Source organism: Asparagus officinalis, chromosome 10, assembly GCF_001876935.1.
Source record: "Asparagus officinalis chromosome 10, Aspof.V1, whole genome shotgun sequence".
In the NCBI taxonomy this organism is placed as follows: Eukaryota; Viridiplantae; Streptophyta; class Magnoliopsida; order Asparagales; family Asparagaceae; genus Asparagus; species Asparagus officinalis.
The window spans coordinates 3608364-3633019 of record NC_033803.1 but is presented as its reverse complement, the minus strand read 5'-3'; the positions used below and the strand labels follow the sequence as shown (position 1 = coordinate 3633019).

Here is a 24656-nt window from a genome sequence, read left to right as displayed (position 1 = left end):
CAAGCTCATTATGTGATTATCTGGATTCATCAAAGAATAGAGACTAACAGCAATTCTTGTACGTCTTTCTATCAATCAGATATTCTAGCTGATAATTTTCCACCTTTCGATAGTTTTAATCCAGAGAATTAACCCCTAGAAGAAAACGCTCGTCAATGAACTCATCCACAAGCCCCTGGCAGACTGCTTCCCTCAACAAAGCTCTCAACATCCCAAGAACAAATGTGGTAATATGTTAAGAGTCTCGCTTCAAAATTCAAGCTTCAAGCTTCTCAGAGAAATAAGCTCGCAAACGGAACGAAGATTACCCGAATTTCCTTTAGTTGATAAAGAACGATGATACAAAACAAGTAGAAAAGAGCACAGCAAAAGCAGCACCAAATGTTTTTGAGGTCAGGTGAAAATCTCTATGGCAGCAGGTAAAATTAAGCACTTCGCTGGAAGAAACCCAAAATGCTCCCCATCAGATTGCACAAAGATATCCCCTCTGCTTGTTACCTCTGCTATTTCGATGGATTTCACACTGCACCAGCAAAATATCAGAGAGATGTCTTTCAATAGAAAACAAAACTAGTGTCAATGTGAAATAAAGCACAATTTACCTCCTCGTATATACATTTTTCTCTGAAATATGTGATCCATTGTATAGCTTATGTAGTTTAAGAACAAAGTCATACCACTTGAAATCTTGAAGAATAACCACCTGAACATAAATGCACTTTCAGTATTCTGTTTTTAAATAATCGACAGGCCAAAGAAGAAGAATAGGTATAGGTAAAATCGGAAAAGCACCTCCAAGTTTCCGTTGGAAGGATCAGCTGTTGGAGTAATCTTCATGCCACCACCAAAGAACTTTGCATTTCCAATGCAAAGGGCAGTTACTTTGTTGCATACCTCCCACTCTCCATCATCCACCTGTATATACGCAGTTAATATTGATAAATATAGGACTAGCAAGAGATAGTGCTGAGGTCCACACCTTTTGATGTGACTAGCAAGGTAGGTCTCACCACATGGCTATCTCTTGGTAGCTCATTTAGCAAAATGAGCCGTCACCTCATACCCATTATTTTCTAAATATATCATATTTGGAAATGTTGGGTCATATACTACATAAGACAGTGTCCAGTGATCCCGATCAGTAACATTTGTGGTGCATCAACGATATGTCAACCTTCGGATCACTAGACTTGGGGATTGTGCACTGATCCAAGGGCTAGCATCTCTTTGGTGCACCATTACTCGCATTGATCAGGTCCACTAGATATTTTCTCTATACAGGATAGAGAAAGTATAGAGATTAATGTTAAAGTGCTAAATCACTGACCTTGATTTTAAGGTCCCAATTATTATGTCCAATAAAGGCTCGCAAAGCTCCTATAACATAGCATAGATTCCCAAATCTTTTATACTTGGAGGCATAATAACCTGCTTTCGCACTCCTGACAGTTATCAAAAGGAAAAAAAAGAAGCTTTCAAATTATTATTGGCATCAGTCACAACAAACCAAGTTGAAATCAAGTACAGATTCTTACAAATGAATGTCAGCAACGTTAATGAAAAAATGCTTCTCTCCACTGCTTCCACTAATAACACCAACATCTATCTTAGACCTTAATCCTGCATGTGGAAATGAGATAAAGCTTAACTGTTAAATATGATAATTAAAATGTTATTCACTTGTACATATAAAGTCTTTCACTTTACCACGGAAGACCTCATATAATTGCACAAATTTATAAAAGTCTACTTATATCCTTAACTTATTTAGTAAAACCATGTCAAACTCAAGAATTTCTCACTTCCCCCAATGTGATGAGATCTGTATTTTTATACAGTTTAGTAAACTAATAACAATTGCATGAGTATAATCTTTTCCTTTTCCTGCATGAATCCAAGTGTTGTTTCCAAAAGAGAAGTCTAGTGACCATTTAATGCAGTAAAGTACTGAAATTTTATTTATATTTTAAACCACGTATAATTTAAAGTAGATATTTATTTTGAGGATATTTTCTGATCTTTGAAGTAATATAGGTCGAGTGCAAGAGATACTTTTCTAAAAATTTTGGTGAGTTTCCAACGAAAGTAAATTTGTTATGTGTACATCAAAATTTGCGATTTTCATAGGCTATAACACACATTTTAAAACAATATGATTCGTTTTGAAATAAATTGTGTATATCAAAGTTTAAGATATCATGGGCTTTGATGTATATGCACAACCCAATCCCCGCTTTTCAAATTTATAATATAATTGATTTAAGCCAGTCCTTATTTTAAATCTAAAAATCAAAATACAATCCTAAGAAAATTTCCCTTGACAACGATAAATGTTGTATACATAAATCCTAGATGTGATAATAGGCACAATTCATCCACGGAAGGGTATAAAATAAAAACCCATGACTTTTGACAATTTTAGTTAATTTCGAATGAAAGTAATTAATTATGTGCATATCAAATTTTGTGATTTTCATAGGCTAAAGTTCACCAAATTTTCAATTTTCGCTCATTTCAGACGAATGTAAATTTATAATGTGTACTTCAAATGTTGCTATTTTCATAGCTATATAACCCCACAATTTTTACAATTTTCGTTCGTTTTAAACGGATATAAACAATTTATGTGTACATCAAAATTCATGATTTAACAATTTATGTGTGCATCAAAATTCGTGATTTTCATGAGCTATAACCCAAGATTTTTGTTGATTTTGGTTCGTTTTTAACGAAAACAAACTTATTATGTGTACATCAAAATTTACGTCTTTCGTGGGCAATAACCCATGATTTTTAAAAAATTTGGTTCGTTTCCAAGAAAAATGAAATTATAATATATACATAAAAGTTTGCAATTTTATGGGATCTAACCCATGAATTTTGATAATCTTGGTTCATTTAGAAGAATGTAAATAAATTATGTGTAAATCAAATTTGCGATTTTCAGGGTCTATGACCCATATTTGTTGACAGTTTTGGTTCATTTCAAACAAAAGTAAATTTCATATCTATCAAAATTTCTGATTCTCATTGGCTATAACTCATGAATTTTTCTATTTTTGTTCATTTTGAAAATGTAAATTCATCATCTGTAGATCAAAATTTGCTATTTTCATGGGCTATAACTCATAATTTTTGATAATTTTGGTTCGTTTTAGACGAGTATAAATAAATTATGTGTACGTCAAGATTTGTGATTTTCATGAGCTATAAACCAAGGTTTTTGTCAATTTTGAATCATTCCGAACGAAATTAAAGTTGCTATGTGTACATCAAAATTTTTAGGATTTTCATTGGCCATAATATAACTCATGATTTTTGACAGTTTAGGTTCGTTTCAAACAAAAATAAACTTATTATACATGTACCAAAAAATTCATGGGCTATATAGGCCACAAATTTTATCAGTTTTGGTTTGGTTCAACCAAAAGTAAACTTAATACGTGCACATCAAAATTTCTGATTTTCATGGCTATAATGCACAAATTTATCAATTTTGGTTTGTTTCGAATTAAAGTAAAATTAATATGTACATCAAAAAATTTTGTTTTCATGGGCTATAATGCACGAATTTTTTCATTTTTCGGTTTTTTTCAAGAATAGAAAATTTATTACATAAAAATTTGTAATTATTATGAGTACCCACAAATCTTCCGATTTTGGCACGTTTCAAATGAAAGTAAATTTGTTATGCGTACGACAAAATTCGCGATTTTCATGAAGTATAACTTATGAATTTTGTCAATTTTGACTTGTTTTGAATGAAATTAAATTTATTATGTGTATATCAAAATTCATGATTTTCCTTGGCTTCGCTATAACTCGCTAATTTTAACAATTTTTTTCTTTTCAAACAAAAGAAAAATTGTCAAAAAATCATGATTTTTATGAGTTATAATCTACATTTTGTCAATTTGTGTTCATTCCGGACAAAAGTAAATTTATTATGTGCACATTAATTTTTTGATTTTTGTTCCTTTCAAACAAAAGTATAGTCATAACATGTACATCAACATTTGAGATTTTTAGAAGCTATAACCATGAACGAATGAAAGTAAATTTATTATGTTAACGTTAAAATTTGCGATTTTCATGACCTATAACCCAAGATTATTGACAATTTTTGTTTGCTTTAAACGAATGTATATAAATTATGCGTACACCAAAGTTTTTTATTTTCATGATTTTGGTTAGTTTTGAACAAATGTAAATAAATTGTGTACATTAAAATTCGTGATTTTGATGAGCAATAAATTTGTTTATTATGTATACATAAAATTTTCATGGGCTTTAACCAATGAATTTTTCAAATTTTGTACATTTAGAACAAAATAAAATTTATTATGTCAAAATTCGTTATTTTCTCAGCCATAAACCACGAATTTTCCAATTTTTGTTTGTTTTGAATTAGAGTAAATTTATTATACATCAAATTAGCTTTTTCATGGGCTATAACCTACAAACTTTTTAATTTTGGTTCATTTCAAAGTTCGAACAAAAATAAATTTATTATGAGTACATCAAAATTTTCAATGAGCTATAATCCATGATTTTTAATAATTTTGATTCATTTTGAAAGAACATAAAAAATTATATGTACATCAAAATTACAATTTTCATAGGCTAGAAGCCCACAAATTTCCAATTTTGGTTCATTTAGAATGATAGCAAATTTACTATGCGTACATAAAACTTTTACTTTCATGAGTTATAACTCATGATTTTTGATAATTTTGGTTCATTTCGAATGAATGTAAAGTTTTATTTGTATGTTAAAACTTGTGAGTTTTATAGGCTATCCCCACTATTTTAGACAATTTTGGTTCGTTTTGAACATATATAAATAAATTATGCCCATCAAAATTTACAATTTTCATTTGTTATAACCCATAAATTTTGCAGACTGATTGTTTTTAAGAATATGACATTTATTATGTCGAAATTCACAATTTCATGATCTACAACCCTTGGTTCGTTTCAAATAAAAATAAATTTAAATTATGTATATCAAAATTTACGATTTTCATGACCTATAGCCCACAAGTTTTGTCAATTTTAGTTTGTTTTAAACGAAAGTAAGTTTATTATGTGTACGCCCAAATTTATGATTTTCATGAGTTATAACTTTCAGTTTTTAACATATTTGATTCGTTCGAATGAAAGTAAAATTTACTATATATACATCAAAATTTAGGATTTTCATTCAGTATAAACCACAAATTTATCATATTTGGTTTATTTTGAAGGAAAGTAAATTTTATTATACGTACATCAAAATTTGCTAATTTCACAATTTATAAACCATAAATTTTGTCATTTTTATTCATTTTAAACAAAAGTAAAATTATTATTTGTATATTAATTTTTAAGGGCAACAACCCATGATTTTTGACAATTTTAGTCCGTTTTAAATAAAAAAATGGGTTCTTTCATAGAAGCCACTTTGAAACTAGGATAATTATACATAAGCCACTTTTGAATTTAAATTTATTCATAGACCATTTTTAGACTTTTTTTGTTACAATCAACCACCTAATCTCACTTTGAAATGTTGTATTCGATTTTACTAGAATAATTAGCTTTCGAATAGCAAGTATATTAGAAAGATGGTCCTCAGTAAAGGTTAGATGGGATCAATTACCCAAAAAAAATAAGGGGGGTTAGTCACCTAGAACTTAAAATTAGAACTAGGATAATCTGTGAGATAATTTTTTAAGGTGTTAGTCACATAGAACTAAAACTAGAACAAAATTTTACAGTGTTAGTCAAGTAGCACATAGAACTAAAACTAGAACAAAATTTTACAGTGTTAGTCAAGTAGAACTCTAACAAAATTAGAATTGGGATAATGGTACAAAATTTTACAGTGTTAGTCAAGTAGAACTCTAACAAAATTAGAATTGGGATAATGGTACAAAATTATCCCATTTTTTTTTCATTTTTCTATACAAAAATGAGAGTTCTAGTCTCTCAAATTATTCCAAATTTTAGCTTGGAACTAGGTGGTAAAAAACTAGAACTTATATTTATTTTGTTATTTTTTATTTTTTATATTTCTTTTTTTATCTTTACTTCTTTCCTATTATGGTTATCACCATTAGACCATCATAATAATAATAATTGTCAATATCTTATAGTCTAACGAAAAGTTATTTAATAGTAAAGACCATTCTTGTAAGCAATTATAAATCAATAATAATAAGTTTAAAATACATAAATAATATTTATATCTTCAAAATGCATAAATATATATTTCATGATTATAAAAATTTATCCCACATTATTTTATCAAAATATCCTGCTTCACAAAATTATTCCTATTTATCCCACTAAAATATCCCACTAGCGAAAAATTATTCTGCTTTAATAATTATCCCAATTTGCATTAAAATATCCCAATTGACTAACACCCCCTAATTGAAAAGTGGCTCGGGTGGTTGCTTGCAACAAAATTCTTTATGGGTGGTTTGTGTAAATTGAAATCGAAGTTGGTTTCTAGAGAATGATCCTATATTAAAGATGATTTCTTAAAAAAACTCAAAAGAGAATTTAATATCCAGACATCAAAATTTGCATTTTTCAGGAGGTATAACCCACGAATTTTTCAATTTTGATTTATTTTGAATGATAATCAATCTATTATGTTTATAACAAAATTTTGAACGAATGTAAATAAATTATGCGTACATCAAACTTCACAATTTCATGACCTATAACACATGAATTTTTCAAATTTTGTTCGTAATGAACGGATGTAAGTAAACTATATGTACATCGAAGTTTGTAATTTTCATAACTTATAACTCAAGTTTTTTATCAATTTTTATTTGTTTCAAACGAAAGTACATTTATTATGTGCACGTCAAAATTTGTGATTTTCATGGACTAACCCATGATTTTTTACAATTTTGAACGAAAGTAAATTTGTTATATGTACACAAAATTTGTGATTTCATAAGCTACAACCAACTATTTTTGACAATTTTGGTTCGTTTTAAATAAATGTAAACAATTATGTGGACATTAAAATTTGCAATTTTCATTGCTATAACTCATGACTTTTGACAATTTTAGTTCGTTTCGGACAAAAATAAATTATTATATGTACAACAAAATTTATGATTTTTGTAGGCTATAATGCATAATTTTTTTTTAACTTTAATTCGTTTCGATCAAATATAAATATTTATGCGTACATCAAAATTCGCTATTTTTATAGGCTATAACCCATAATTTTTGAGAATATTGTTTTTTTTCAATGAATATAGAAAAATTATGTGAACATCAAAATTCACGATTTTTATGGTCTATAACCCACGTTTTTTGACAATTTTGGTTTGTTTCGAGTGAAAGTAAATTTATTATGCGTAGATCAAAATTTACAAGTTTTGTGGGCTAAAATCTATAAATTTTTTAAATTTGCTCCGTTTCAAATAATAGAAAATTACTTATGTCAAAGTTCACAGTTTTCACAAGCTATAATCCATAAAATTTTTAGTTTTAGTTCATTCCGAATGAAGTATATTAATTGTGTACATCAAGAATTCGAGATTTTTATAAGCTATACCCTACGGGTTTTGTCAATTTTGATTCGTTTCAGAAGAAATTAAATTTATTATGTATGTTAAACTTTGTGATTTTGATAGCTATTATCCATTTTTTTCACAACTTTGGTTCATTTCGAATGAAAGAAAATTTACTGTCAAAAATCGTAATTTTCATGAGCTATAAATTGGATTTTTTTTAATTTTTGTTCATTTCAAATGGAAGGAAACTTACTACGTACATCAAAATTTGCAATTTTCGTCGGCTATAACCCATAATTTTTTATACTTTTTGTTCTTTCTAACGAAAGTTTATTACGTGTACAACAAAATTTGCGATTTCCATGAGTTATAACCATAAAATTTTCACTTTTAGTTTGTTTCAAATAAAATAAAATTTATTATATTTTAATCAAAAATTGTGATTCTCAGGGGCAATAATCCAAGATTTTTGACTATTTTCGTTCTTGTTGAGCAGATTAAATATATTATGTGTACATTAAAATTTACGAATTTTATGAGCTTTAAGCCACGAGTGCTGATAGCCGGTTCATATTTAAAGAATATAAATAAATTATGCGTATATCAAAATCCGCAATTTTGATAACTATACATCATGATTTTTGTCAATTTTGGTTTGTTCCGAACAAAAATAAATTTATTGTGTACATCAAAATATGCATTTATCATTAGCTGTAACCCATGAATTTTTTTACTTTTAGTTTGTTTCGAACAAAGGAAATTTATTAAGTTTACATCAAAATTTGCCATTTTTATGGGTAATAATCCATGATTTTTGACCATTTTTGTTCGTTTTGAATGAATATAAATAAATGATCTGTACATTAAAATTCACTACATTCATGAGATAACCACGAGTTTATCAATTTTGCTTTGTTTTGAACGAAAGCAATTTATAATGTGTGCATCAAAATTGTGATATTCGTAGGCTATAACTCACGGTTTCCGACAATTTTTGCTCATTTCTCGCAAAAGTAAATTTATGATGTGTAGAGACCAATATTTGCAAGTTTCATGAGGTATAATCCAGAAAATTTTCAATTTTTTGGTTTATTTCAAATGATAATTAGCTTATTATGTATACATAAAAGTTTGCGATTTTCATAGGCTATAATCCATAAATTTTAACAATTTGGTCAGTTAAATTTGTTATGTATACATCAAAATTTACGATTTTCATAAGTTGTAACCTATGATTTTTGACAATTTTTTGTTCGTCTCGAATGAATGAAAATAAATTATGTGTACATCAATGTCTATGATTTTCATGGGCTATAACCCACAAATTTTTAAGTTTGGTTCGTTTCAAACAAAAGAAAATTTATGATGTTAAAATTTGCGATTTTCATGAGTGACAACCTATAAATTTTTCGATTTTGGTTTATTTCGAACAGAAGTAAATTTATTATGTCTACATCAAAATTTCACTATAGCCTACAAATTTTGTTACTTTTCGTTCGTTTTAAATGAAAGTAAATTTATATATATACGTTAAATTTTGTGATTTTCATGGGCTATAACCTATGATTTTTTTTTTGACAATTTTAGTTTCTTTTATACCAATGGATTTTTATAATTTTGGTTCGTTTCAAATAAAAGTAAATTGTTACATGTTCATTAAAATTTGAGATTTACCTGTGCTATAATCCACGATTTTTTATATCTGGTTCGTTTTATTTCGAACGACATCTTTTATTATTTGTACCTCAAATTTTGCGAAATTCATGAGCCCTAACCCACAAATTTTGTTAATTTGATTCGTTTTGAACAACAATAAGTTTATTATGTTTACATCAAAATTTACGATTTTCATGGGCTATAACTCATGATTTAAAAAAAAATTGTTCAACTCCATAAAAATAATTATTATATGTAGATTATAATTTGCAATTGCACGAGGTATAACTCAAGAATTCTTCAATTTTGGTTTGTTTCGAATAGTAGTAAATTTATTGCGTGTACATAAAAAATTATGATTTTTATAGGGTACAACCCATAAACGTAAAAATCTTGGTTCATTTTGAACAAATATAGACAATTATTTGTACATTGAAATTCACAATTTCTATGAGCTAAAACCCACTAGTTTTTTAAATTTTGGTTCATTTTGAACGAATAAAAATAAATTGTGTAAATCAAAATTCATAATTTTCATGAGCTGTAACTCACGAAGTCACGATTTTCTGTCAATTTTGCTTCGTTTCAACGGAAGTAAATTTAGCATGTGTACATCCAAATTTGTGAGTTTCATGTGCTATAACCCATGATTTTTACAATTTTGATTCGTTTCAAATGAAAGCAAATTTGTTACGTGTACATCAAAGTTTGTGAATTTCATTAGCTATAATCCACGATTTGTTAATGATTTTAGATCGTTTTTAAAAAATTGTGCATCAAGATTTGTGATTTTCATTGGATATAATTCATGATTTTCAACAATTTTAGTCATTTCCAATGAAATAAATTTATTATGTACACATCAAAATTTCTAATTTTCCATAGGCTAACTCACAAATTTTTCAATTTTGGTTGGTTTCAAATGAATGTAAACTTATTATGTATACATCACATTTTGTTATTTTCATGGGCTATAAGCAATAATTTTTTACAATTTTAGTTCGTTTTAAATGAATATAAATAAAAATTTGTGATTTTCATAAGCTATAACCTATGATTTTTCTCAATTTGGTACATTTCGAACGAAAATAAATTTATTGTGTAAATAAAATTTTGTAATTTTCATAGGCTATAACCCACAACTATTGATAATTTTGGTTTGGTTTGAATGAATGTAAATAAATTATGTGTACATCAAAATTTGCGATTTTCATGAGCTAAAAGCCATGAATTTTATTAATTTTTGGTTCACTATCAACAAAACTAAAATTTATTATATGTAAATTAAAATTCGCGATTTCATGGGCTATAACCCATGAAATAATTTTGGTTCGTTTGGAAAAATAGAAAGTTCATTATCCTCAAAATTTATGTTTCATGAGCTCTAGTCCGTGAATGTTTCAATTTTGTTTCATTCCGGATGAAAGCAAAGTTATTGTGTACAAACCCCAAAACATTGCTAATTTTGGTTCATTTCGAATAAAATTAAATTTATTTTGCGTACATTAAAATTTGCGATTTTAATAGGCTATAATCCATTATTTCTGATAATTTTTGTTCGTTTCGAATGAAAGAAAATTTACTAAATCAAAATTCGTGATTTTCATAAGCTATAACCCATAATTTTTATTACTTTTTTGTTCATTCTAGACATAAGTATATTTATTATGTATATATCAAAATTTGTGAGTTTCATAGACTATAACCCCATGAATTTATTTACCTTTAGAATATAGTATCTGTTTCCAAACATCAATTTCTAGCACTTCCCATTTCTGATCTAATGTGACTTGAGTTTACATCTCATTCATATATTCTCTACATAATTACTCTTTTTAATCCCTTTTCGTAGCATAGAATAAAATTGAAATTAAATTTATTTTTAGTAAAAAATTCTAATTTGCTAGTGATATGCTGAAGAAATTTAGAAAATAAAAAAAGAAAAATATGTGCTTAAGTTTTTTATTTATTTACTTTCTTCCTCTGACTACATCCTTTGACTCCATTTCATGAAAAAGTATTCATGTGTTTCAGTATTTATTTATCCTTTTCACTTTGAGCTGTATCTTGGACTGTTTCTTTGAATATCAGTGAGAAAAAAAAATGAGAGGACTGTATGTAGACTAAGGAGATAGTTACCATTTCATACATTATTAATGTATGTAGGCCTGTAATCGTTGAAATTTGTCAAATCGAACCTCTGACTATAACTTCCATGAATGCAACTAAATTTAATTGAAGAGCAAGTGACAAACTTATGAAATTGCAGATAGAACATAAAGAGACCAGTTGGGTATAACAAACCCCTTGCAATCCGCTCCACGGCATCATAAGGATCATTTTTCCTAATTAAAGCAACATTTCATCATTCAGTGAGAAATGAAAACAACCAATCCTGTAAATATCAATCAGACAAATGAAAAACATAAAACTAACCAGCCAAATGTTCTAGCAAAGTCTGAACCGGTCCCCAGTGGAATAAGCTGAAACATCAGATGGAACAAAACATTTATGAGGTACAAATTATAATAAAACGAAATCAAGATTGTGTTCCACAGAAACACAAATTAGCATTAACTATAAGAAACAATCTTCATTTTTCATAGTTCAAAGTGAGCCAATCAAATATAAAGCTGAGTTTCAGAAAGATTAGGAAACCATAAGAGTACTTACTCCAAGTGTGGTTGAATGCTCTGGACCAAGGTCAACAGAGGTGACTGGATTTCCCGCCCAAAAGAAACCATTCACTACCTGATAATTAAAAACAAAAACATACATCGCAGCTTCAGATATCTTTGGATGAGAACAATGATAGACTGTCTTACAATAAAAACTGGGTTTCAGAACATCTTAAACTAAAAAGTAGCAGAGAGAAATGCACAAAACCATGAGAAAAGCTATAAACTACTTTTGCAAGTAAGAATGTATAAACAAGTTCTCAAAAAAGTGGAGGAAGCAAAGTCAATTGATCGTCACATGAAAAATTCACGGCTGCATCACCACACATTTTTTAGTTACCACTGAGAATCACGGTTTATCGTCATTGAACCACAAGAAACGCTATAAACTAATTTTACAACCAAGAGTATAGACAACATTTTAAAAAATAGAGAAATAAAATTATGTTGCTCGTCACATGATGAATTCACAGTTGCATCACCATGCGTTTTAGACTTACCATTGAGGGGAGAAAAGCCTTATAAGTTTGTGCCCACTGAGAATAATGATAGACTACTCATCACATGTGAAAGTCAGGGTTGCACCAGTATACACAAGAGCAACACATTCCTTTTGAAAAATTGCTTCGGGGTTAATATACTAAACAAAACAAAATACATATTTATAGAAGGAGCAGTCCCAAATTAGAATTACGAATTGCTCATAATAAAACTCTCATGTACTGTAAGCATCTATTTACCAGGCTGTAGACATACAATATGATTTTCAGAGGTTATCATGCATCTTTTAGTTTACTTAGAGACTGATTTAGTATAAAGACATGGTTTCAGATTAAGAATATAAAGATTTAGGGTACTAATTATTATGAATCTATCAAGAACAGTAACAAGGGGGAGAGAAATCTTGCATGTGCATAAGCATGCCCATGTCAGGGGTAGTACCTGATGCCTTTTTTTGGGAGTTGATTCACTGTCCAGCAGTAATAAAGACAAACAAAGAGTGAGGGCCAGAGAAGAACTGGTTATAGTAAGGTTTTATAGGATGATGTCCAGTCTTGCTGTAACTTTAAAACAGCCCATTGCATCAGAAGCTTCATATGATTTAAAAAAAAAGATCTCTGTCTGCTTTCCCTATGATTCGTCGGCTTTGAGATAAAGGATACTCAAAAACCCTAGCCACCTACTATTAACAGATCCATTGACCAACTGTATCACTGAAACTATGATACATTGCTCTCAGGAACTACGAATTGCAATTTAAGTATGAAGTGATAGCTAATGGAAGGTGTATAACATCTAAGAGCCTCGTCTCACCTCATGAAGTGTACCATCGCCTCCAACCGCTATGACAGCTTCAGCCCCTTCCCTTATTGCCTACATGGAATAAATAGTTCACAAACACAACTTTTTTGTGAAAATCGATACGTGGTAAAGAAATCAGAAACCAGCAGGTGCATGTATCATACTTCTAGTGAAAATCTGTACCTCCCTCGTTATGTCCACTGCATGAAATGGTCCTGAAGTCATAGACTCGCATATCTGCTCACAGTATGTATATAAGTCAAACTTACATAACGTAATGTTGCTTTGTAAAAGGCTAAAGACATACATAGATCACAACCTATAACCGATAAATATTGTCATATAAGGACCTCTGAAGATTCCAGTAAGAGAAATCAAATAACAGACCAACTACGAATTATCACACTTCTGCAATAATTCAGATGTAATATACAAATATGGAGAAGCTAAAGATTAATAAATTGGCTCACATAAATCCTCGTCAAGATTTCTAATAAATTAGTTACCCTGAAAAAATTCATCGTCTAGTCATAAACTGAAGAGAACTCATCAATCGAGAAGCCTCTAACGGTAGCAAATAAATATGTTAAACCGTTGGGCAATGAGTCCTATTTATTTTGTTAGGCGCAGAGTCACGCCCTCACGCCGTGGAAGCGATATCACCTAAAAGAAAGCCCTAGCTTTTATTGTCACAAAAGCTCAAGTCAACCTCTATATTCCCGTTTCACTAAGGAAATAAGAACATGAAGTGAAATATCTCAACAAAATAAAATATATACTCTTCCTCTCATTAGTTATAGGACTGACTTGTCGAGGGAACCTACAAGCAATAGCCAACACCCAGAAAATAGTAAAAACACGAGATTTACGTGGTTCGGCAAACTTGCTTACGTCCACGGGAGAAGGGGAAGGAGAGATTCCACTATGAGGAGAACACCGACGACTTGTACAATCCACAAGCTCGTCTCAATTTTTTTTTTTGATTTTTACCCAAAAGAAATTAACCTCTATTGTAAAATCTCTCCAAAGCTCTATCCTCAAGATCTCTCTTTTCTAGCCGCCAAAGAAGCCTCATTTTTTTCTCTAAACAAACCTAGGAACCCTGTTCCTATTTATACCCGAATCCAGGCTCAAAAGAACCTGCGGCCTGCTGGACTCGACGCCCACGCGAGACACAAATTGTGTCTCGTGTGAATGGGTGCCGAGACACTCACGTGGTGTGGCCCCCACGAGACACAATTTGTGTCTCGCTCACACCACGTGGGTGTGGCCCTACGTTCACAATTCTCTACCTCGTACATCATTTGATAAACCTTAATTTTTGGACGACACCAGGATAACACCACGAACATTACCAAGAAGATCTGAAACACCAAACCAGGCCGAACCAGGTCAAACCAGCTGCGTCACTATACCACGGCTGCCTACGTATCCTCCACCGGAATCAAGCTAACCGTAGTTCTGTAAATAGTCTTCACCTCACCCCATCACCGCCCCGAAGGGCCATGCACTCTTGGACAGATCAACACGGGCTGATATAAAACAAGTCCAAGTAATGCAGGAACTTGCTGCCTGTGACCACCTTGGTTAACATGTCCGCGGGATTCTTATTCGTGTGCACCTTCATAAGAGAAATATCACATTCCTCTATGACATCCCGCACGAAATGATACGAGCATGATGAACTTGATTCTTCGCCAAGTGATACCTGACATCGATATGTTTTGTACGAGCATGATAAACTTGATTCTTCGCCAAGTGAATCGCACTCTGACTGTCGCATCACAAGTTCACGTTCTCCTACTTAATCCCCAGATCGTCTAAAAGACCACACAACCACAATGCTTTATTCACTCCCTCCGTCATGGTCATGTACTCGACCTCTATAGTAGAAAGTGTTAATGTAGCCTGCAACATCGATCGCCAACTAACTGGAACGCCATGTATCCTGAATACATAATCAGTAGTAGATCGCCGTCTATCTAGATCGCTCGCATAATCTGAGTCAACAAACTCATCAATCTGACACGTATCTTCATCAAAACACATACCCATATCAACGATACCCTTTAATTACCTCATGACCCACTTCACTACTTCCCAATGTGTCTTTCCTGGATTCGCCATGAATCTGCTGATCACACTGACCGCCTGTGAAATATCTAGGCGTGTACACACCATGACGTACATCAAACTATCAACTGCACTAGCATAAGAAACACGCTCCATGTGTGCCTTATCTTCCGCTGTAGTGGGAGATTATTTACCTGAAAGCCTAAAATGTGGAGCCAATGGAGTCACCACCGACTTTACATTTTGCATCCCGAACCTCGCGATCACCCGCTCTACGTAGCCTTTCTAACTCAAGAACAATCGCCTATTCATCTGCTCTCTTCTAATCTTCATACCCAATATTTTCCTAACAGCGTCCATGTCCTTCATCTCGAACTCTTTACTAAGTTAAGGTTTCAGTGTATCTATCGCTACCCTGCTCTTTGAAGTAATAAGCATATCATCCACATACAAAAGGAGATGGATATAATCACATCCACGAAGCTTCCGAATGTAAACACAACAATCGTAATCGCTTCAGGAAAATCCATGTTTCAGCATGGAGTCAAATCGCTTGTACCACTGCCGAGAAAATTGCTTAAGTCCATAGAGTGACTTCCTCAAGCGACACACATGATTCTTCTTATCCTCAACCTTACAGCTCTCAGGTTGATGCATATAAATCTTTTTATCCAAGTCTTTGTGTAAGAAAATCGTCTTTACATCGAGTTGTTCCAGCTCAAGGTCACCATAAGCAACAATACTCAATAGCATCCGAATAGAAGTGTGTTTCACCACCGGAAAAAATATCTCATTGTAATTCACACCCTCTCTTTGTACAAACCCTTTAGTCACTAGCCTCGCCTTGTACCTTGTACCACCGAGCTCTGAATGATCCTTTTTCTTATACACCTACTTACAACCAATAACTTTTCTTCCTATAGGCAATGGGACCCCCTCCCATATTTGGTTTTTTCGAAGAAATTCCATCTCCTCCTCCATTTCAGCTAACCAATTCTCACTATCTTTATCCCGAATAGCTTCCTTAAAGGAGACCGGCTCATCATCCTCCATCGAGAGTGCGTATTCCACCAAATTAACCTGCCCATAGTGCTTCAGGGGTTGATCAGCCCTCAGCTTCAGTACCTGCTTGTATGCTTGCTTTGACCTAGTGGAAGCCAAACTATCTTCGAGCTGCTGTTATTATAATACTTGTGTATTCTCCTGCTAAACCTCCTCCTGCTCAAGCTCATCATCTACCTGATTTTTTACTTGAGCATGATTAGAACCTGGTTGGTCTTTGGGTTCTATCTCAATAACCTAGGACTTTAAAATCCCAACAATCCGAATACTATCATCCTTGGACGTCTTAGCAATCATGAATTTCTCATCAAAGGTAACATCCATGTTGATCACGAACTTCGAATCTTCTGTACACCAAAGACGAGTAACCTTTTACACCCTTTGCATATCCCAAGAATATAGCCTTTTTAACCCTCGCGTCAAGCTTTCCCTCGTTGACGTGATAATAGGCGGTACACCTGAAAATTCGGAGTCTCATAATCTACATGCTCACCTGACCACACCCTATAAGGTGTATCACCATCCAATGTAGAATGTGAAGAACGGTTCATAATATAACAAGCTGTAGCCACTGCTTCTGCTCACCATTCCTTGCCCAATCCAGCATAAGATCGCATACTCATTGCTTTCTTCTGTAATGTTCGGTTCAGCCTCTCCGTGACCCTTTTTTGCTGTAGTATAGATCTGACTGTCCAGTGTTTAGCAATGCCTTCCTGATCACAGAACTCCTCGAAAGCATCATTTGTATATTCTATACCGTTGTCAGATCTTAATGTCTTGAATTTCTTCCATGTCCTATTTCCAACCATCGTCTTCCACTTCTTAAATGTCTTGAATACCTCATTCTTATGCTTAAGAAAATAAATCCAAGTATACCTCGAATGATCATCTATGAACGAGACAAAATATCTGGAACCACCCTTGGAAGTTGTCTAAGCCGGATCTCACACATCTGTGTGCACATAGCCTTTCCGTACACACAATCCTCGCAAAAATCCATGCAATGTTTCTTCAGATTCTTCAGCAAACCCTCCTTACCAAGCGGATTCAAACCCTTCTCTGACATGTACCCAAGCCGTCTATACCATAATCGTGTGTGCTCATATGGGTCTCCACCACTTCTTTCAGTTCCAACCACTGCATCTCTCGTCACCATCATACTTGAGAGAGTATAAATAACTGTGACGAACATCTTTCATCACAACTAGGGAACCCCGAATAACCTTCTTCACTCTATTATCTGTAATAATCCTGTAACCATCGGAGTCCAATGCAATAACTGAGATAAGATTCTTTCGCAAGTCGGGAACATGCCACACATCCGTCAAGGTTCGGACCACTCCATCATGCATCTTGATCTTGATATTACCTAAACCCACCGTTTTACAAGCATGATTGTTCCCTATCAATACGATTTCACCATCAATACTTCTGTAGGTAGTAAACCACTTCCTATTTGGACACATGTGATAAGAGCAACATAAATCAAGAATCCACTTCCTGGAGATATTCTCGCCACCTGTGACGACATAGCATTCCTTCTCGCTCCCTTCCTCTAAAACATAGTTCGCTTCTTCCTTGCCTTCTCTCCTCTCAGCCTTGTTGTTCTTCTTCTTCCCACCTACTCTTATTTAGACAGTCGACCTTGAAATGTCCAACTTCAACGTATTTGAAACACGATTTTTCTGCAAAAGGTCTTGATTTAGATCTAGACTTTCTTCCCCTGCCTTTTCCTCGCTCTGCTCCTTCCTCTAGCAAACAATCCTTACGCATGTTCTTTGCTATCACCAGTAGTCATGTCGCTGGTTGCATTTTTTCAAAGGTCATCCGTTTGAAGTATCGTTCTAGTCTCATCCATCGTCAAATTGTCTCCCACAAGTATCAGTGTACGCACCAAGTTCTCACAAGACTTTGGCAGAGATAGAAGTAGAAGCGTCTGATCCTCGTCTTCAACTGTCACGTCTATATCCTTTAAGTTTGATATGATCCTATCAAACTTGTTGATGTAATTCCTGGATTGATGAGCCCTCCTCCATCTTGTAAGTATATAATTTAGATTTCAAATAGATCCGATTCGTTAGACTTTTCATGAAGGTACTTTCTAACTTCGATCACACGCTCGCAGTCGTTTTCTCTCCATCTACCAAGAAAGCTACATCACTTTAAAGGCAAAGGATAATCGATGTCTGTGCTTCCAGATCCAGCTCCTTCCAATCCTCATCAGACATATCATTATGCTTCTTCTCTTTTTCAGCTAAAGCCTTGTGTAATTTTTGCGAAATCAACGAGTTTTTCATCTGTATCCTCCAATAAGAAAAATCATTCTTCTCATTAAACTTTTCGATCTCGTACTTTCTAACTGCTAGTTAGCGCCATCATCCGCTTATATTAATAAATCCGCTTCTCTCAGGAAATTGCTGAGCATCACCTCAAATCAGAAGCTACACTACTCTCAATCTAAATAACAGCTCTTATACCAATTGTTTGGTGCAGAGTCACGCTCTCACGCCGCGAAAACGATATCACCTGTTTGGTGAAAAAATTATAATAAGAAAATAAAAGAATTGAATTTGATTTTATTCTCTCTAACTGTTTAGAAAAAAAAATTTATAACTCTTAATCTTGATTACAATTTAAATTTTCGATTACAAAAGAGAAAAAGATCGACGAAGATCCTCCTTTTTGTTTAATTCTGGGTTCTTCACGGTAACGATGGAATGCCTCCCTCGAATGCTCGCGTCGAGTTTGTTTTCCGTTGACGATCTGAACGTCTTACCTCACTGGAATGATTGAAAGAACTCTTAACGAGTTTAGGAACTCAGAACGAGTTTAAACTCTGTGAAAAGAATTGTTTGAACCGAAAATCGGTTAATAGCCAAGTATCAAAACTTTCTGTTGCTGAAGAATGCCTTGAGAAGTTCGATTCGAAGCCCAATCTCTGATCTGACCTTCGGGAAATCGATCCTGAACTCAGTTGAATTTGTTGATATTTATATGGGGATTAAGGGGTGTAATCGCCCCCTTAATCCGCTCCTAAATGGGGGTTTAGTTACCCCATTAATCGGGTGTAACAACTCACGTAAGTCACTCCCCAAATCGTGGGTGAACAGCGACTTCTGGAACTGTTAAGATCACGTTTGAATAGGTCAAACGCAGGTCTTGCGTTGCTGGTCGTGAAACTTGCGTTTGAACGTAGCGGTTGGACGATGCGTGAGTAGCTGAATCAAGCTGCGTTTAGCGGTTGAATTGGAGCTGCGTTGTCTTGGCTCTAGAACGTGGCTAATCACCGCAGAAGTGAGTACTATGTTTTGGACTGAAGAGATTATTAACTTGTAATCTCTTCTGACAGAGCGTCGCAAGGATCTATGTTTTGGATTGAAGAGATTATTAACTTGTAATCTCTTCTGACAGAGTGTTGTAATCTTTGTTTTAGTTTTCTGAAATGTGGGAGTCGTCTGATTGTAACTCTCACTGTTGATTGTAAAGGCTGTTGAATCAGAGCTTTCATCTATTGTCATGAAAGTCGTCTACTTATAACTTTCTTTGTTGAACTACTAATGTGAAAGTCGTCAGGTTATAACTTCCATCATTTATGTTTGATGGGTATTAGCTATCTGTTATGATTTTTAGACAGCCTACATCACCCGAGAAAAAACTCTGACTTTTATTGTCACAAAAGCTCAAGTCAACATTTATATTCCCGTTTCACTAAGGAAACAAGAACAGAAAGTATAATATCTCAACAAAGTAAAATATACACTCTCCCTCTCATCAGTTTTAGGACTGACTTGTCGAGGAAACCTACAAGCAATAGTAAACACCTAGAAAACAGTAAAGACACAAGATTTACGTGGTTCGACAAACTTTCCTACGTCCACGGGAGAAGGAGAATGGGAGATTCCACTATGAGGATAACACTAACGACTTGTACAATCCATAAGCTCGTCTCAAAAGAAGAAAATTTAATTTTTACCCAAAAAAAATTGACATCTCTTGTAAAATCTCTTCAAAGCTCTCTCCTCAAGATCTCCCTTTTCTAGCCGCCAAAGAAACCTTGTTTTCTTCTTAAAAAAACACCAGGAACCTGTTCCTATTTATACCCGAATCCAGGCTCAAAAGAACCCGCGACCCGCTGGACTCGGCGCCCACGCAAGACACAAATTGTGTCTCGCGTGAATGGGTGCTGAAACACTCACGTGGTGTGGCCCCCGCGAGACACAATTTGTGTCTCGCTCACGCCACGTGGGTGTGGCCCCCACGCCCTCTGCGTTCACATATTTTATGTTACAACGCTAAGTTATGTATTAAGGTATGGCAAATGAACAATGCTTAGCTACAACATCTCTAATAACTTAATATATAACTTAACGTTGTAACATAAAACAAACTAGTATTAAACTCGCACGTTGCTGCAAGTATTATTTACCAAGGTATATATGTCGCCAAATTGATATTATGGTTTTTTATATATAAATATTTATAAAAACTTCAGCGACGACTTTTTCACTATTAGTTACAGAGTGAATTTTTGAAGCAGTAAACAAAATAATACCACCAATTAGCAGGTTTTATCAACTTTCCATAATAGAGCTAGAAAAAATTTATATTTGTGAAATGTCTAGTAAAGGTTAAATTGATCATTTGCAAGAACAAAAATGAAATATGAACATTGTTTTCAACGTTAAAAAATATTAACTTAGCTTGAACAGTGGATAAATGGCCCAAAAAACCCACTGTAGTATATAAAGCATGTTCAAGATTCAAAAATTACACTGTACATGAATGATATTTACTATAACAAGAATATTTGTCTATTGTAGCATAAATAGTAGTTTTTTAAGTTAAAAGTGGTAGACAGGACTTGTGGCCTAGCAATACTTCTTGTCGCGAGATCGACTCTCCTCATGTTCAAAGTTTTTTTTCCATTTTTTTTCTCTTTAAATCCAAACTTCACAGAAATTTTTTTTACCTATGGGCCCAAAGTTTTACCTCATTTATTTTTAAACTCACCAACTTGTAAAGTCACTTTTGACCCAGTTCATCTGTAATAACTTAATATTCAATTTAACATTGTAACATAAAACAAATAGGGACATGTGGCCCAACGATACAAACATAGTTAGTTGTGAGGATGGTCACGAAATCGACTCTCCTCACTTCCAAAGATTTTTTAGTTTTTTACCTTTAAACCAAACAAGAAACGGATTCTGATTGCATAACACCGTGGGAAAATGGGAAAATGGATCGAATAACCACCAGAAGATGAATGAACAGTGATGGGCAAACAGTGTCAGGTGAACAATAACTTTTTGTTTTGAAAAAACTCTAAGATAAAAAAATGCTAAATTAGGATAAACCGGATTCACTCACAGCATCTAACCTATGGATAAGTGGCTTCACATCTTGAGGATCACTCCAACATTCTCACATAACCATAATTCTATTCATCAATCAATGTCCTTTCCTCATGGCGGATACAACTTATTTATAGAATAAATCTAGCACTAAAAATAACATCAAATCACCTAAATCTTATTTAATAAAACTGAAAATATTATCTAACCAAATATCCAACAAAAACATCGAAAAACATAAACTCTCAACCTGCAAATCCCTATCAACTAAAATAAAATTTCCTAAATAAAATCCAAACTAAATCACCAAATAAAATCAACTCAATCTTAACTTAGGACTACATCAACTGACCCCCATTTTTAAACCTCTCAATTCACAGAATTTTTTACCTATAAGCCCAAAGTTTTACCTGATTTATTTTTAAACTCACCCACTGCTAAAGTCACTTTTGGGTCCCAAAATAATATTCATTCAAAAATTTTATCGCATGGAGTTTTAACCTTATCCACTTCCAATAAGATCTTTTGACCAATAAACTCAAAGTTTATGAACTTACCCACTTCCAAAATTATGTTTACACTAGAAAAATTTCATTGAATTGTTTTTAAACTCACATTGTATTTCAACAATTGGTATATGGTGAAAGTTGTTATGGTGTGAGTTGTTGTGTTTAGATGTAACTTCGGGCAAAATTTTAAAACAGGCCCCTTTGTAAAAAAAATCCCAAAAAAAGACTTGTTTTGAAAATATTCGCAAAAAACGATCCAGTTTTAGCCTCGGGGCTGAAACTGGATCGTTTTTTTGCGAAAATGTTCCCAAACTTCACGGGAGTTGAACTCCCGTGAAGTTTTTTTCAAAATAAAACTTCACGGGAGTAAAATGTTCCCAAACTTCACGGGAGTTGAACTCCCGTGAAGTTTTTTTCAAAATAAAACTTCACGGGAGTTGAAGTCCCGTGAAGTTTTGTTATGAAAAAACTTCACGGGAGTTCAACTCCCGTAAAGTTTGGGAACATTTTTCCAAAAAACTGACCCAGTTTCAGCACTGTGGCTAAAACTAGGTCGTTTTTTAAAAATAAAGTGGAAACAGGTCTTTTTTAGGGAATAAATTTGCAAAGGGGTCTGTTTTCAAAAATTGTCCATGTAACTTCACAATCTTTTTGTGGCTACATATATAGTGTATTTTTAAACTAATTACTTTAACAGTTATATTTTTTGGCAACATTAATAATGTGGCATCGCAAACTGTGTATGATTTTTTGCCTATAAATGACACAGCTTTGTTCTCATTTATTTTAAATCCACATATTTCCAAAAAGGGTTTTCGCCTATAAACCCAAGGTTTTACCAATATTTGTTCTTAATCTCACTCACTCCCAAAATCACTCTAAGACCAAAAAATAATCCACCGGATTATTTTAAATCTACTCCGTATCAGTTTGATATACACTAGGAATTGTTGTCTTTTGTTGTAACTTTGTTATATTTTAGTTCAAGTAGTTCGACTCACGGTGTATGTGCAAGTCAAATGCTTAAACCATTATTTTTTTGGTTTTTTTCCATACTAATGCCGCAGCAACGTGTGGGTCAATTCTGTTCATTCTTGACTAAAGCATGTTGCTTCAAACCCACAAGTAAAGCCCTCATGTTGAAAAGATGCTAACTCTTGTTTGAAAGTAACGCAGTATAATTATTTGGCAATTAGGAAAACATTGGGTGTGTTTAGCAACTCCACAGAACTTGTTTTAGTTGATACAACCTTGGTCCAAAACCTTGTTTCTAGTTTGGCAAAATTCGGACCCAAGTTGAACTAGTTTTTTCTAGTTCAAATTCTAGCCCTTAAAGCAGTTCCGTCGTGGACCAAAACCAACTCTAACTTAGTCAAGAAAAAAACTAGCTTTACATTGAGTTACCAAGCACACCGTAAAACATAAATTGCAAAATCTATTGACAATTCCATTCACTGACAATCTTAGTAACCTCAAACAAAAACCTAAATGCACTTAAACGAAGCCAGAGAAGAGCTCACATTGCACTGAGGACCGAGACGCTCTCTGATAAAAGGAAGCAGCTTCTTCCACTCTCTCCCAGTTCGACCATTCGCACCTGAATCCGTCCGTGTAGAGATAATCGAAACCATAATTTTTGTTTAGAAAAAGAAAAAAAAAAGAGTACCTTTAGGGTTGACCACGAAGACGAAATCCCTCTTCGATCGAGAGGAAGATCCCCCAGCGTTTCTGCTGACGCGATCGGAGGAGAGATCGAGAGCGCTCGATTGGTCTCCTCGGGCGAAGAAAGAGGGCCTCAGCATCGCCGTCGCCATCGACCTCGCTCGCGCTGCTCTCAGTGACGAGAGAGGTTTTTTTCCCCCCTCCCTACTTGGATTTAGACTGCGGCTTGATTCTTTGTCTTTGTCGTCATTGACCTTTTTACGGTGAAGCTGGCAGCAGTTGGAAACGATCGAAGCGGATAATCTAAAAGGGTGTCAATTGGGTCGGGTTGGCTCATGTCCGACACAACCCGACCCAAGAAAAGTTGGATAAGTTTGAAGCGGAAAACATTTTTCGAGGAAATAAATAGATATCGGAATTGAATTTTTCGAGATAATAAAGAGAAGAGAAAGATGAAGGGTAGATTGCACTTAAATACCTTGTAGTTTCCCCTGCATTGCATTTGTACACTGACTTGTTTTTTGTGGTACTTAGGGCATCTCTAACAGCTTCTCCAAAATTTTCTCCAAAATAGGGAAGCAAAAGTCATATTCTCCAAATTATTTTTACACCAACTCCAACAGCTTTCCCATTTTGAAGAATCCCTTTTTTCCTCCAAAAATTTGGAGAATGCTGCAGATTTGGGGAAGCTTCCCCATTTTTTCTCCTCCATCCCTATTTTGGGGAATCTGTTGGACCAAAAATTTAACTAAATTCTCCAAAAGTGGGAAATGGGGAAGCTGTTGGAGATGCTCTTATATACTCTAAAGTTTTAAAAGTTACACTTTAATACCT

At 33.5% G+C, this 24656-nt stretch overlaps 1 protein-coding gene across 2 annotated transcripts; it reads right to left on the bottom strand.

The window, feature by feature from the left end:
- LOC109825251 (sphingoid long-chain bases kinase 2, mitochondrial) lies at positions 1 to 24085 on the bottom strand. 2 transcript variants are annotated; one of them, XM_020392062.1, is made up of 12 exons: positions 23827 to 24085; positions 23681 to 23757; positions 13346 to 13399; positions 13175 to 13234; positions 11856 to 11933; positions 11619 to 11665; positions 11469 to 11527; positions 1536 to 1620; positions 1328 to 1442; positions 793 to 915; positions 603 to 703; positions 1 to 523 (listed from the first exon to the last, which is right to left on the bottom strand). In XM_020392062.1, the coding sequence occupies exons 1-12, from the start codon at positions 23972 to 23974 to the stop codon at positions 394 to 396; spliced, it is 1077 nt and encodes a 358-aa protein (XP_020247651.1). In that variant the 5' UTR covers positions 23975 to 24085; the 3' UTR covers positions 1 to 393. The 2 variants fall into 2 exon arrangements, with proteins under 2 accessions (XP_020247651.1, XP_020247652.1); XM_020392063.1 differs by having other exon boundaries at positions 11487 to 11527.

Excerpts from the sequence above, each read along its gene's own strand:
- LOC109825251 (XM_020392062.1), bottom strand. The coding sequence starts at position 23,974 with ATGGCGACGGCGATGCTGAGGCCCTCTTTCTTCGCCCGAGGAGACCAA. Across the intron at positions 13,400-23,680 it reads GTCTCGGTCCTCAGTGCAAT|ATATGCGAGTCTATGACTTC; the intron begins GTGAGCTCTTCT and ends TACTGTGAGCAG. Across the intron at positions 704-792 it reads CTTCCAACGGAAACTTGGAG|GTGGTTATTCTTCAAGATTT; the intron begins GTGCTTTTCCGA and ends ATTTATGTTCAG.